This window comes from Hetaerina americana, unplaced genomic scaffold (assembly GCF_022747635.1).
Source record: "Hetaerina americana unplaced genomic scaffold, ioHetAmer1.1.p SCAF_1, whole genome shotgun sequence".
NCBI lineage: Eukaryota > Metazoa > Arthropoda > Insecta > Odonata > Calopterygidae > Hetaerina > Hetaerina americana.
Genome location: NW_027286069.1, coordinates 85,509,575 through 85,525,484, shown reverse-complemented (window position 1 = coordinate 85,525,484; position 15,910 = coordinate 85,509,575). Strand labels below are relative to the sequence as shown.

At 40.6% G+C, this 15,910-nt stretch overlaps 1 protein-coding gene across 1 annotated transcript; it reads right to left on the bottom strand.

The window, feature by feature from the left end:
* Nucleotides 1-9,994: 9,994 nt before the first annotated feature.
* LOC139686426 (cuticle protein 21-like) lies at nucleotides 9,995-11,959 on the bottom strand. The gene is made up of 2 exons (XM_071583618.1): nucleotides 11,895-11,959; nucleotides 9,995-10,531 (listed from the first exon to the last, which is right to left on the bottom strand). The coding sequence occupies exons 1-2, from the start codon at nucleotides 11,904-11,906 to the stop codon at nucleotides 10,169-10,171; spliced, it is 375 nt and encodes a 124-aa protein (XP_071439719.1). The 5' UTR covers nucleotides 11,907-11,959; the 3' UTR covers nucleotides 9,995-10,168.
* Between the last annotated feature and the right edge of the window lie 3,951 nt (nucleotides 11,960-15,910).

Genomic DNA, 15,910 nt, shown 5'->3' with positions numbered 1-15,910 from the left:
GGGGCGCACCGGCCGACCACACGATTTGGGGCGAGTCGTCGATTGGGGAAGGAGAGTGAAACCGATGGGCGACCGGCGTCGCGGGAGGGAGAGAGCGGGGGTGGGTGGGCGGGAGAAAAATGCACGCGTGTAGCCGGCATATCTCCCGACATGTGAGAGAGACACACACGAGAGAATCGCCGCACACGATCGCGGCATAAAGCCGGGGGGGGGGGGGGGTCTGCCGCCGCTTCCCTGCCTTTCGACGCGGGACGACACCTGAGAGGTGGGTAGCTAATTATTTTTCGTGGAAATTCCACCAGGGGAGCGGGGGCTTGACCAGCACCGCGGAATTCTTCCACGAGTAGAGATTCATCAGAGGTACGGAGAGGAATATAGGGAAAGAAACGCTGAGATGTAGGAGGTAGATAAATGAAGTGGAAACAATTCAATTTCGGCAGATAGGATCCACGGCGACGAAAAGGGACATGGGACAGGCAATCCGAAAGTATAATTAAACGAAATATTTGTTGAATGAATCATTCGCGGGAGTTTTATAGATCATTGAAATGGCCCTTGGAATTCTGTAAAATATGCCATGATGTATCTTGCTGGCGACACTGAAACGTCATCTAATTAACTCTACGCTGCTAAAGACGCTAATGAATGGGATAAATAGAAATCGAAATCAATGTGAGATGGCCCGAGTAAGTACACGATTCCAAATTAAATATGTACATAAACGTACATTGAATACCCAATAGATTCTTACTCACGGATGATAAATTTGTGTTACACATGAAAACACCTTAAGGCTTTGCATATGCTTCCGGACACTACCAAATGCAACAAAATCAAATGGTTTGTGAACACCGCAACGGGTTTCGTGAGCATATAATGAGCATAAAATATTATATTTGAATATTATATTAAAATATTATACCTCATGGCAAAGCTATGTCCTTCTCCTTTTTTTGATTATTTCAGATATTTTTGTACCTTGGAAGCCACCGCTAGGGTATGTGGCAGGGAGTGAATACACACCAGACTAATTTTGATCCGAATATGACCCAGCCGCGGTCGGACATTGTTATTCTGATCCCTAATCATTCGTGGAAAAAATGACATCCTGAATCTATCCTCCACTTAATCTCTTTAATTTTATTGACATGATCACCTCTACCGTAGTATGATGGGGCAATAATAGATTTTCTACATAACTGCTAAAGAGACATCATTACAATACATGCAAGAGATTTAAATTGTAATTTAACCTTCGCTCCATGAGTGATTCCCAGCCTAGCTCCTCTAATACGTATACATTTTTCGAGGTACTGGAGCGGATTACCCAGCACCAGTAGGGAGCCCGACTTCGGACCCTGATGGTTTTAACTCCGCCGATTTGGAACACCCATTGAAACACAAGAAGGTACTTTTTGGGATCCCAGGAGAATGTGAGAGACAAGATATGTCCAGAGAGGAAAAAAATCAATGTAAATTGGGTGGCTTAATCGCATTTTCCAATGCCAACATACGTATCGTATGTTGGCATTGGAAGATTATGCCTCGTATCTACTAAAACAAGATTCTACCTAAAGTAAATGGTCATTGATAGTTGAGTCATTTGAACGAATGTCGAAAACACTTTTTCCCCTCACTCAAGATGCAGCAAAATATTTACTTGAATTTCAAGCAGAGACTAAGTTAATTTCGATACCCGAAAGTCGAAATATTCGTTTCTACGCAGGGGAAATCATGACTACTGTATTTCCATAATAATTAATGCACTTTCCAATTTTTTTGAAAACCAACCAATCAATGAGAGCGTTAGTACCATTCGGGTGAATGAACATAGCTGGCCTATTTCATGTTCCTCACGGCATGTGTTACTTCTGGGATGCATAGGGACGAAAAATTGTAGGCAACATGCTATTTATTGATCGTTACCCTCCATATCGAATGTGCAATAGTTGGACACACTTGAGAACGAAATACATTGTAAAAGTGCCCGGTTTCCTGGAAAAATGCATGTAACGAACAGGAGCACAACACACGAACAGGACAACTACTCGTATTTAATCGTTCGGGTCTGGTACTCAGAACGATTCAATAAAATTACTTCAAATTTATCATTCCTGTAATTGTGCTTGTGAAATGATGGAAATTAATGATGTCCCATGCTAAAACGACACGTCAGACCATCATAACAAAATGGAGAACATGCGACTTCCCACCCAGATGTCCGGGTTCGAATCCCGGCGGCGTAGAATACTTTTCAGTGGGGTCTTGATTCGTACTTAAGGTGCTTTGTGGAGGGCACTTTGAGTGAGTACGCCGCCCGTCGGATGGGACATAAACCTGCAGACCCCTTGGCGCCTTTCGTAAAGAGTAGGCTAATGCCGACGCCAGGTTTCTCTCCACCCTTCATCCTTTCCTGCCCAACCCTAATGGCGCAAATGACCTTAGCTGTCGGTCGCCTCCCCCAAATACTACTACTGGAGAACATGCGCTCTTTTAAAAAATATTTAGATTCGAAGTAATGTAAATAACAAAAAGGTACTTCACTGCACTGAAGTGGCAGCAAAAATACAACTTGAAGACCTCATTTATGATTAAATATGTACTAATAAATATGATGCATTTGGGGAATATCTAGTACAACAAGATTTTCTGAAAGATGAATCAGGACCTAGACCGAGTAGTGCTAACTTGTCTATTACATTAAATGCTGTAGTATCAGTAAGCTCGAATTTCAGGAGCAAGCCTAAGGAAACTTAGTATAGTGTAACCAATGTTACAACCTATACAAAGAAAATATATCTTGTTATTAGTATGACATCTTCACTTAAACGTCTTAAGAAGAGAAATTTCAGCGACTCCAAGAGAGATACATTAAGCCTTAAATGGATGACTGACTTAACAGATGGGTACGACTTAGAAGATTCATCAAATGAATTTGATGATGGCTTATCAGGTTAAATAGATACCTTTGTAAGAAAAAAGTAGAAATGAAACCTTCAGATGTTACAATTAAAGGAAATATAAGACCCCATCAAGGTTTTCCCGAGAAATGTCCACATGTTCCAGAGATACTGAAGAGAAACCCGAATTTAACAATTGGTATGATTCTGTTAAATTAAAATATTAAGACTGAATGAATGCTTTTCAATTATTACCAATGACTTTGTCCTGCGAAAAAGCACTGCTAGCAGAATATGTTTACTACTGCGTCAAAACATTTAGTCTCAGTTAGATATTTATTTGTCCTCTTTTGGAGAAAAATAAATATTAGAATTACTCATCAACCCCATCAGAGCCAGATAAGGTAAAGTTCAATCAATTGATTCATTTAATCATGGCGTATAGAGATTGACCACGTCCACGTCATTTTTAAGAGTTAAGGAATTTTTCAGAACTGCGGCAGCTTAAACCTAAAGAAAAATTAATATGGCATACATTCATACCGAGTAAATATTCCGTTATGATCATTACAGAATTCAAAACCAACCGCTCCATGTTAATGCTGAAACACGGCATATGAATGTATTTTCATGTTAAATGATTCCAAGAAGGAAATCATTATGAATTAAGCATGCAATATACTTCAATTGAATTTCAATACGAGTTAAATTACGATAACGTTTTTACAATCTCGTGTTTGTGCAAAATATGATAGAGGAACACACTTGTAGGATATTTTGACTTATAAATAGAAATCGAGTTACGTGCACATATACACTAAGTACTTCAAAGTACGATTTAAATGTTATACTTTATGACCAACATAAGATGAGGCTCGTAGTGTACAATATGGAAAAACGCTTTTGAAATACCAATGAAATGAATGTGCAGTTAATGGTATGCAAATATATTAAATTAGCATTGAATTTTTAATAAATATTAATTATAAAAGTAAATATTTGAAACAGAATTTGTAATAAATGAATAACGGCTGCTTTCTACTCATAAAATCATTCGTTTACTTGATTTACTCAGCGAATCTCTGCTGTTTCGGAACATTTAATGCTTTTTACTAAGAGAGCCTCGGTAAGGGAGTCGATAAAAAAGCATTTTATCCAACTTTACCTCTTAAAATAATTTTGCAGTCATACGTATATGCCCTAACAAATGGAAAATATCCAAACAAAGCTGATTCCTCTCCCAATTAATCGAAGCTTCCTGTACATTGCCGCAACTGCATGAAAGCGATGCCTCATGTTGACTTAAATGAATTAGAATGCGTTTCGAGTTGTCATCAATTTTAGGAATTAGGGTGTGTAATTTTTGGTTATGCACTTAGATTTATGATAACATTTACAATCATGCACACCAATCATAGATGAGGAACATATTCAATGCATGCTCCTTATTACAGATACACTTGTTACTGCGAATATACTTTTCATTGAAGGATTCGTTTTCTCCTTTCACAATCACGGCTACAAAGCGATATACTATAAAACGTCTGTTAAGTGCCCTTTTGGAAAATATTCACTGGGGAATAGGTAATAGATACAAGTGTGAGGTTATTCCCATGTTGCCTCCGTAAAAAATTTGTAAACGCAAACATTCAGGCAAGCAGATAATAATTAAATCCTTGGGGTGAATCACCAGCAACGTGATTTAGATCATAACATGATTACCCCAAGGAAGGCTGATGCTCTTGTATATATATATATATATATATATATATATATATATATATATATATGATTTCGACGAAGTAACACCGAAGTGTTAAATAAAAAACGTGGACAGCAACAAACAATATAAGAACACATAAAGAGAACACTCACACGTTATTTCTTAATAATTTCGACGGAATTTAGCGCCGTCTTCCTCGGAAGAAACACTCCTGTTCTCCTGAAACCTGTACTTCGCTTTCTACCGAGGAATACGGAGCTAAATTCCGCAATGACTTGTAATAAACTGAGGATTACGATGTTTTTTACAGTTTAGCTAAATAAAAAATTTGTAAGACTTGAACATTTTTTCTAGGATAGACCAAACTGAGGTTATTGAAAGGGAACTCGGGAATTATTAACATATTTATGCAACTAAAAAGTAACTACAGGGTTTTTTTTAAGTTAGGACCTTTTGGTCATAATAAAGATACAGGTATTTGTTAGAGAATTTTTCTACTAACGGTTTTAGTTCTCGACAAACCTAAACCAGTTTTCCACATAATCGCCATTCACTTCTTAACACTTTTCGCAACCCTACACCAGATCATTTAATCCCTCAGCATAGAAGTTCGCGGTCAGGGCATTTAACCCATTGACAATGGCGGTCATGAGTTCCTCGTCGCCTTCAAACCGTTGTTCATCCAGCCACTGCTTCCAATTAAGGTAGAGGAAATATTCGCTAGGGGACTGTCGATAGTGGTCCAAAAACGCTCGTTCACTCAACATTTTTTGCTCTTTGTGTTGGTCGTTAAGCATTTACGGTAACCCCCTAGTACACAATTGGTGACATCTAAGCGTTTCCGAAACAAACGCGTAAATAGTCCGTCCAACAGTAGGTTTATCAGCTAGAGCAATTACCGTCAATCGTCGATCAGATCGCAGTTCTTGGTCCACTTGTTGAAGGATTTCATCGATCTGGATATTGAGCCTGACCCTCCGTTCTTCATCACGCACATTTGTGAGGCCATTTCTTGGATTCTCGATACCATTTTATAATCTTTCGTTCACTCATTACTGTAGTTGCATAAACTTGGCCCAACTTCCGATGAATTTGGGCAGCGAATGCTGATTTTTGCTGATTCGATTTTTGTCGAAAAATCGAATCACAGCACGCACTTTGGCGGGAGCAAGGATTTTTGCGTACATTATCAGCATTCACCTACAGCAAACGACTAATGAATCAAACAAATAACTCCTTTGACTTTGAAAACATTCAATAGAATTCACTGCATACGTACAACTTTGCTCTGACCCGCCAGTATTTAATTATACAAGAAAATGGCCTTTACATTTCGAATATGCCTCGTAGTTCTGCCCACTAAACCCTCAAGTACAGGGTGGACAGAACAGCGGACATCCTTTGGAGATTATACAATACATTGGATGGAGTTTAATAAAAAAAGCTACAAAAGGCACATTGCGAGTGCGTACATGCTCCGACAAGCACTTTGGTTTCACTATGGAAAAGTAGCGTTATTTTCAAACGCAAGTTTCATAGATAAATAGGATTAAGGGGACTAAAAAGAATAGAAAATAATACCTAAAAAGCCTTAAGAATATCTATATTTCATAATATTGAAGCAAAAAGATTTATATCAGGTTATGAGTGAAATTTGACGAAACCGATAATCTCGAAATGAAAAAAATTATATTTGTGTTTGGGTTTAAGTGCGCATACGTACACACACATCGGCCTCGAAAGTCATATTCATTCTTTAATTTTTCCGTCAGTAAAATTTCATCAATGAAACAACGTTGTATAATGTTGGGGCCAAATACAATGTTTTGTGTTTTCTCTATGAACTTGTCTGGTAGGCAGAATTATACGCTATCCAATGGATAACCTCACGCATACATCCTGCCATCTTTAGGAACCACAAAGCAATTTTTGATATTTTTACTACCACTGCACTCTCTTTCACTGTTTATGGATAACCACAATTACTTTAACAATTAGGTACTTTAACATCGAACTATCTACTGGTGTTGGTACGCGTTTAACGCCGCACGATTATGTCTATGACGAAATGCAAAATCCTTTTTTTCACTATGAATTCACTGCCACAAATGTGTCCGAGAGTCATTGCCAAATCATTGACCTTCGTGTTCCAAAATTATATTTGGATTTCGGGCAAATATCCGGCAAATCCACCTAAGAGCTCATGGGAGAATGGACTCGAACAATCGGTTCCGCTTCACTTAAGATCATGACCTTGATAATAACACTGCAAATCGACGTGAGACCACAACATTCAATTTCTTCCACCGGAATCTCGAAAGCATAAGCTACTTAATGGTTCATGACAAGGCCATTAAAAACACAACCGACCCAGGAGGAGCTGTTTCACTCAGGCCAACACACCAGTAACACACACTGGGCGCACGCTCCGCAATAGAATCAGAACGGCCGAGTCTCTTTAAATGGAATGATTCACCCGATAGGGGACCAGGGCGGGACGGGTACACACCGTGGGAACGCTTGCGAGTGCATTTGCATCGACGCGGAGGACTGGGACGACTTAAAATGGCGCGAGAGGGGGAAGGTGAGTGAGTGAGACATGTACTTATTGCCCACGGATGGAGACGATCGAGGAGTAGGACATCTTTGGCGATATGCTCATTTCGTCACACCCCAAGCCGGGGAAGTGGCGCGTGAAGAAGTGCTAATCAAAGACAGAGAAATCAACCTGAATGTTGGTTTCATAGGCGAGGGTTGATTTCCCCTTGTACTAAGACCAACGGCGTATGAAATTCACGCATCAGGGTAATAATAAGGGTCGGTTCCTTTTCCTGTACCATCAGTGGTTCCCCTAGGAGATCCGATACTCGTAAAATCACTCAGCATGGGTAAAGCTGACGGTGCCCAGAGGCGTCCACAGGAATCGAAACCGGGCTCTCATGACCTCCACCCAATAACACTTCCAGAATAAGTGTAACGTAAAGTTCGCTGTAATGAAAAGATCGCTGTTCCTGTAACCAATCACCCTCCACCATGAAGTATTGCCGTCCTAAGGCACACATTTTATTCAGTCTTAAGACTGACGTAGGAGGGGCTGTGAACCACACACTCCAAATGATTCATAACGAGTGTAATCTAAGTCTAAAATGCGTTTGAAAGAAGGGGCTTCTAGGATAGTAAATCAGAAGGAATTCTGTCAATTTTTCCCTATACATACCAATAAATTACTTAAGTGCTGGACAGCCACGAGCGTTCAAGAGTGCACACTACAGCACAGGATCACGAGGAAAAAAGTTTTGGAAGTGGCGGGAAGGGACAAGTATAGCATAAGAACTCATCTACACCTACATAATCCCCCCGCAAGCCGTCGCAAGGGCGTGTGTCCTAGGTCCCCACCCTTTAAAGAGAATAAAATCACTTGATACTGGTAAACCAACAAATTCATGCAAATCTACAGCCAGAGAGGCGGATATATTCATGAAAAAACCTTGCGATGCGCATGCAGCTACGAATAAACCTTATGTCTACGCAGCGCTTAATCTTGTCCTGGCTAATAAATTAAATGTCTTTTATGATGACTTTGGCATCTCACTATTACGATTTCCGATTGTCCGGGAAAAGAATAAATATTTGCATCTATCTGTACTGGATTCTATCTCCATTATCTTATCTTTGTGGTCTGACCTACCTAAGTAGTGTGGGGCCATTAGAATTCCTTCAGTGTCATAGTTAAACTCGTTTGTTCTGAACCTTTCTTAAAGTCTAAGAATCTAACTCTAAGTCTAAGTGACTAAATCTTATCATAACGGTTGAAATGTGACGAAAAATGTGAGCAACGGTGATCAGAAGAGACCAAAACAGCGTGAGATAACCAGTCCAGTTGAAAGTATACTCATAATTCCTTTTGGTAGAAATGGGCATATGTAGAAAGATTAAGAAAGTGAACCTTTTCTGGAGATAAAGTGGGGTAAGTTTTCTTACTTCAATACCGATCCGTCCAAAAATAATATGATGTAATATTTGGACTGCCCTTTTGGCTGAAAAGGATAGAGATAGAGACGGATGACACGTACGGACTAAATGGGACAGGAGGTAAAATGGACGAATGAGCGGGAAATTGGGAAATGAATATCTCGATGTGGAGCGGGCTTGGTGAGAATTATGCTAAGTAATGTGGAGGAGAGGATGCTCGAGAGAGAGAGATAGAGAAACAAGATTAAATTGCCAATGGAAAAAAATGAATGGGCTTTGTTCTATTCATTTGAGTGGGGGTGAGGTAGATGGGCTGATGCTTGAATGCTAAGAGGTGACAGGTGGGGACGCGTGGTTTAACATGAGGGGACACGGTGGGGGTAAAGGGGTAGGAGGGGTCGTGTGGAACGGTTGGGAGGAGGCGAATGACATGGGCGTCTGGATGTATATAAACGAGAGCAAAGCAGTGCTTCGAGGGCCAGTGAGGCGGAGACTCGGGAGGAGAATGTTAGGCGCTAGGCCCATTGAAAATGAAAACCACCTTCTTAACCTGAGGGGAGGTGATGGTGCCATAAGGCTTTTGATGTCGATTTGTTCCAAAACCCAACAACTGAAGAGGTGAAACTACAATGATGGACGATTTTCAGCAGCTAATGATTTGTCAGTTTAAATGCAAATGAATTGACTCCATGAGGTTTATGGCCGTTGGTCAGGGTTAATAATCCATTAAACCAGACTCTAAAAATCTAATTTAATAAAAAAATAACTGGTCCTAGAATTCCTATAACTTTAGACGCTACAGTTGAATGAATGGATAGGTAAACGAACGAATGAATAAATGGGACAGGAAAAGATAGGCTCAGCTTAAATTTTAGAGGCAAAATAGAGTTCAATCTACGTAGTCCATCAGGGTTTACCTACAGGTAATCAAAATATATCCAGTGAGATAAGAGTGGAAGATAAATATCCGCTGAAAGTTTCATAACTACAAGAAACTACCAACCTAAACTGAAAGTTCAGGGGATTTTTTTACGGAAAAACGCACGATATAAATTTCATATGAGTATAGTTGATTCTTGAGAACATTACTGAAATTTTTATCAAGTTGCAAGAAAATTGGGTTACAAATCTATAGTTCACCCATATTATTTGCAGATTTTTATAGCATGCCCCCCATATGTCTCATTAGGAACGTTTCTACGCGGAATTTTAGGGTATACGCACTATCATCTGATTATGGATAGTTTTACAAAAAAAACTCCCTAGCAAAAGAATTCTAAGAACGGTTTCTTCATCGGCTAAATATGTACATAATCAAGGATGTAATAGCACTGCGAAGGGTTAGAAACCTTCACTCATGAAATAATGATCCTGGTTTGAAAAAAAAGAAAAGCAGCAATGGTATGGCAACTGATTCGTTTATTATCTTCCAGCAAAAATAAAAACGACAAATTGAAACTGTCGAGCCGAAAGCAAGACTACGAAGGTCTGGCAGTTCCTGAAGGAAAACATATTTGGTTGTGTCAGCTCCGTAAGGATAGATGGGCGATCATTTCTTTCCCTTCATTCCGACTCAGTTGGTCAAGACGGGCCCCTTGTGTGCAGCAGCGGCGGCAGCGAGTTCGATGGCCGTCTCCCTCCGAATGACCGCTTGGAAGCCCTTCTCGGGCGTGGCGACGTAGAAGACGGTCCTTAGGGTACCGTCGGGCTCCACCACCCTGTAGTTCCCCTTCACGATGTCTCCGGTTCGGGTCTCCGTCTGCGCTTTGCTGTCACCGGTCTTGGAGTCACTCACATCGTAAGAGTAGGTGTACTCGGGAGTTGGGTCGAAGTCGGCCCTTGAAATCTCCAGCGTTTTCCCGGCGGATGGTTGTGCCTCCGGGACGACAGCGGCCCTTGATGACACGGCCGCGAGGGCCACGAGGGTGAAGACGAACTGCAATAGGACCAGCAGATGAGATGGAGTGGAAAGCAGGTTGGCAATTGTTTACACGGTTTAAGTGGTCAACGCGCAATCATCTGGCGACGGGCCCAATGGAACGTACGAGTGTTTTACTTCGAAAAGGTGCCTAACGAGTGCGCTATTTTGCGGGGTGAATTTGCGACACCTTAAAAATAGGCATAAATATGCTAAATAAAACTCCAAAACGTGAATCATCTACACCACATTCAGATTTACTTTCAATGTCAAAATACTGACATAATTATTTTAGCTAATTTTTGAATGAGAATGCGATTCTCAAAACATCGTATCGAGTAGAGTGCGTTTGTGGTGAGCTAGCGGTGCCACGCAGCGTCCTTTCCTGGTGCTCAGTGAAATTAGTTTCCCAAATGTTTCACTCGCTCACTACCAATGTAGATTCGAGGAAAACAATCCTTAACATGCAATTAATAAAACTACTCATTTTTTACACTATCTTCTCAAAACTGTGGTAGGTCGAGAACAGTTCAGGATCGCCAAAACTAAATAGAGGCAACTGCTCGCAATACGCTAGTGGAATATCTTTAAAGTACTGCCCCTTGACAAGGGTCCAAATTTTGTTATCGACTGATTAAATTACTTCCTCATGGATCCTCCCAACAACATTAACTACCAATGTATTCCTAATAACAAACTTTTCGGTTTGCTAAATATTTTGAAACACGATAATAAAATTATTTCCCACCCACGTTTCCTCCTCCGACCCCAATTAAACAAGGTTCGAGCCCAATTTGCCTGCTCAATCGACCACTAAGATCACATTATCCAGCGAAGAGAAAGAGAATACGGATGACGGACACGTGAGGGATTGAAAAACATTTTTTTAAACCTACCACGCCGGGAAGAAAAAGTTACATGTCCGAGACTGACACATGACCACACGCATGTGGCGTTCGAAGAGGATAATCCAACGAATAATTCCAAACGAGACGCCAGTCACATGACAATGGACTGGTAATGCAGGATGGCGCAACTGGGATCTGAAATTGCGTCAACGTATTTTCACCACGACGCGTCGATAAAGTGGGCCATGAAAGGAGAGTGAGTGTGCGATGGGGTGGCGGCGGGGAGGGGGAGGCGGAGGAGGTGTGGGAGGGTGCCGATATCCATGCCAACTACCACCGGGACGCGATATAAATCAGGTGCCCAGCCAGGCGAATTACTCGAGTGGCGCTTTGCTTTCCACGGGAGAGGGGGTGATAGGGTTGAAGAAAAGGGGCGAGGAGAAAAAAAAAGAACACCCCCACCGAGATGAGGGACGTGTATGAACGCAAAACGTAAGCATGCAGGCCTATGTTCCAATTGGCTGCGACGTTACCTTGATAGACATGTCGAGAGCCCTTGTTTTCGTTGCGCTGCTGCTGCAAATGGGTACCGGTCTTTCGAGCCATTTGACATTTATAAAGGGAAATAAATTACCGTTATGACAGACGAGATGAGTCTTTTCGCTTTAACCCTTTAACCAGCAGGAAACCGAGGGAAAGAGATACAGGCGGGTGAGGAGAAGGCGAAGACAATAAGATGGATGGAAGATGAGAAGCGAGGCGGAGGCTTTTGCGGAGCGGGATCCGCGGCCGGGGCGATTGAAACTGAGGTCGGCGAGAAGTGCCCCTCCTCTCCCCGCATCCACTCCATTACCTCGTCGCGATGCCGAGTGCGGAAGGAGGCTGCTGGAAAAAAAATTCGCTCGCGAAGAGAGCTAATCACTTTCCCTCGCGGCGGATGGGAAAAGTCCTCTATAGGAACGCGAGGGTATCGTGTCTTCTCGGTGCGCTGTGATTACTCAATCCAAGGTCTGAGACAAATTGCCGACTCCTTTTACAGACCTTGCAAGGACATGAGAGATCCTCGGTTCAATATAGCCACTATTCCATTTAAGAATTGAAATTTTCAAGCAAGAGATGCGGACGGAAATACGAACACAATGCCGCGAAGTAAACCACTGCGGACTACTCGTATGTGGCTTTTTTATCTCTGTGAGCACCACAATCTAAATTATTAAAGGTAACGGAGAAATTTTTTTTGGAGATATTTTTTATTCCGTAGGGTGATAGATTTTTAAGTCAAAAAAATCAGGGGATACTATTGAGTCATTGCTTGAGCATACACTTTCCAGAACTGGAATGGATTGGAATTTCCAGAACTGAAGAATTAGTTACTCGATTTTACCCGACAAAAGCAAAATATTTGGCCACAGCAAACTAAAATCCACGAAACTCTCATGGGTTCAAGAATACATCTATTCCTTAAATCTTGGAGCCTTGTGTGGGGAGTTGGCGGTAGTAACAGGAAATAATCCGGGGATTCGTTCGAATTATGTTCTTTGGGTAAAGTAGGAAGAATGGAGTGAAAAGTGGCACAGGCATTAACGGAATCTTCATAAATTGCAAAAAAGGATCTACAGCATCCCTCCGTCCGTCGGAGGGAACACTTCATATTACACTCATGTAGACAAGTAGAATAACCCTGAAAAACAACAGGGATTCAAATATGAAACCTAGAGGTTGGAATTTGGTATCTACCCCAGACCAATCCTCACGAAAGCGGTGAATTCGAAAGAACATATCATTTCCATTAATATAAAAACAGATACAGCGAAATATATTTTCATTTCAATGCTTAGTTCTAGCTGGATTAAACAGTATACCATTTTAAACAGGCAAAATAATGCTACGAAAAAATAAATGGTTTAAGGATATTTCTTATTCGCGAGAGTGAAACGTCTCCGTGTACAAGAAATTGCCATTCTACAATATACATTGACCGTCAGGGTCATTAAAAGTAACTATAAGGTATATGGAAATGCGTTTAAATCCAAAAATTCTTATACTCGATTTCAATTACACGAAGAAAATAATGTACAAAGAGACAAAAAAAGTAAATTCAAAATATCATCACTTGATTCTGCAAAATACCGACAAGGAAATAGTTTCAATATTAAAAAAGATGGCCAATATCGGTAAAAAAATAAATTAACAAATAATCTGGGTACATCAAAATTATACGTATTTCATCGTTAAAAGTCAATTCTTAATAAAATTTCCACTGACCGAGTCCGGATGGAAGCTTTTCTTTGCATATCATGAAATAAAACCCGGAAGTTTAGTTTTTATCATTCCTACTAACTAATGGTTGTACAGTTCTAAAATTTTCATTAAACTTAAACTTTTTACATAGTTATTCACAGATAATAGTAAATAACTACCATCTTTAAATAACTTATTTGCTAAAGATTGTTTTACGAGATGACATTTTTTATGGCTGTTTAAGAATATTTTTATTCAAGAATACTCAATATTTAGGTATGGTCCAAACAAATTTCAGTACTTTGGAGAGAAAATTATTGCCCGAGGACAAATTATTGTTGCTATTTAATACGTTATACAGTTTAACGGGGGTAGTATGCGTAATATATCTACCGGGCGTAGTACGCAGAGTGCAAATATTTTATTCATATATTAGAAAGACTGCAGTATTCTCTATCGTTGAAACAAATCACTAGATATTTAACTTGTTTCAAATATTTAATCATATTCCTGGATGTTACAAATTGCCTCGCACATTTAGGTACTATAATACATCACAGGAACTGAGTATTTGATACCAATCATGGCAAAATCACAAAAAATACTGAAAGTTTAAACGTCGAGAAGAACTTTACCCGTTCATTTAAAATTCCTTGTCAATATTAAATTATACTTCATTTCCTCAATTTTGAGATCGATTTATCACAATGGATTGTTTATAATTATTCAAGCACACATCATCAAACACATCATTTTATACCCAAAGGTCAGTCAACTATTTTCGGCAAACTTCCTATCTCATTACTGATATTCGCACAATTGACCCTGGAACAGTGATTAAAATCTATTCAACAAATATTGTAAATATTTTCAAGCAACAGCCTATACACCCAGAAACACTTTGCCTAGAGACATTAAAAGTTGCCAATCAATCACTTCATTCAAAAATAAATACACTGAAATGATCCTACCCGACGAAAACTTATATGACCTCAAACCTGCGCATGTGTGTTGAGGGGGGATGTTACTTCCACATGCCACCAGGAGTGCTTCTGAAGGTAATTTTGTTTGTAGTCTACAAGCATGTGTGCATTTGTTTTCAGCCTACCCTCGCATATCTACATATATTAACTCTATAAATCTACTCGCATGCAGACATATATCATAATGTTTTGCATGTATATGTTGATTTTGCATGCGGTTGTGTTCCTTTTCACGGGTGGTCACCTAACACCCCCCGCCACACGCCCTTGCGGTGGCTTGCGGGGTATTATGCAGATACAGATGAAATAATAACTTCTTTCTTCTAAATTTCACATTTGACTATGAACATAACATTGAGAAGAAACTGTCGCCATTAAAACTGAGTAGAGTTCTTTGTAATAACTTTAATTTCTAATAACTATTTCCTTGCTAACATTACCAAGTAAAACAGATGGAAACACATTGCCACCGCATCCATTTGAGAAAATGTACCCTCCATCGTTTTCCGCTCCACGTGCATACACTTGAATGCGTTCTCCGAGGCCTTTGACTCCAAGTGCTTCATTTAGTGACTTATAACATCATTCTTTGAGAAAACGAAACGTCGAGAGGAATTTGCATTATCCTGAGGCCACAAACAATGTATTTCCGCAACGCTACGAAATCTCTTAAACGCAATGGTTGGACACCACCGAGGCAATCACACTCCTGAGTCGATCATCTCTGGACGGTATGATGTTTCCCCCACGCCCCGAACGGGACCGCTATTCCTCCTACTCCGATGGGGAGCGGTAACGGTAATGCTAGAGAGGTGGACTGGCGCTACGGCGGAAGGGGGTTCAGTGGAGGGGAGAGAGGAGAGGGGGCAGTGACCAACAATCCTGCGGATAGAGGCTAGACTTTTCCAGAGGCCTAGTTGTTGCGAGGACTCTAGACGACGGTCGTTAAATATCCAAGACGCCATGACCAAGAAATCGAGCGCTTCCACCGCTAGGGTTTCGGGTCGTGACAACTAGCGCCGCTGCTATTCGCGAGGGAATTACTTGCGAGAGCGAAAGTTGGTTCCCCGTGACGTCATGAAATGGAGACTTCACTCGCAGAAACTACTAAATAATGCATTTATACGCCTTTCGGGCAAAGGGCGTATGTTGAGCATGGTTTCAACCGGGATGCACAATGAGCATGGGGTATATTGACATTTTCCTTGGACTGAGAGGAACACAAGCGTTGAAAACGTCATAGAATATCGTTGAGGTACAGATCTAATCCCTCCACACATTTTTTGGTAAACGCAAACGAAACTTGAAACTATAATTCATTCAAG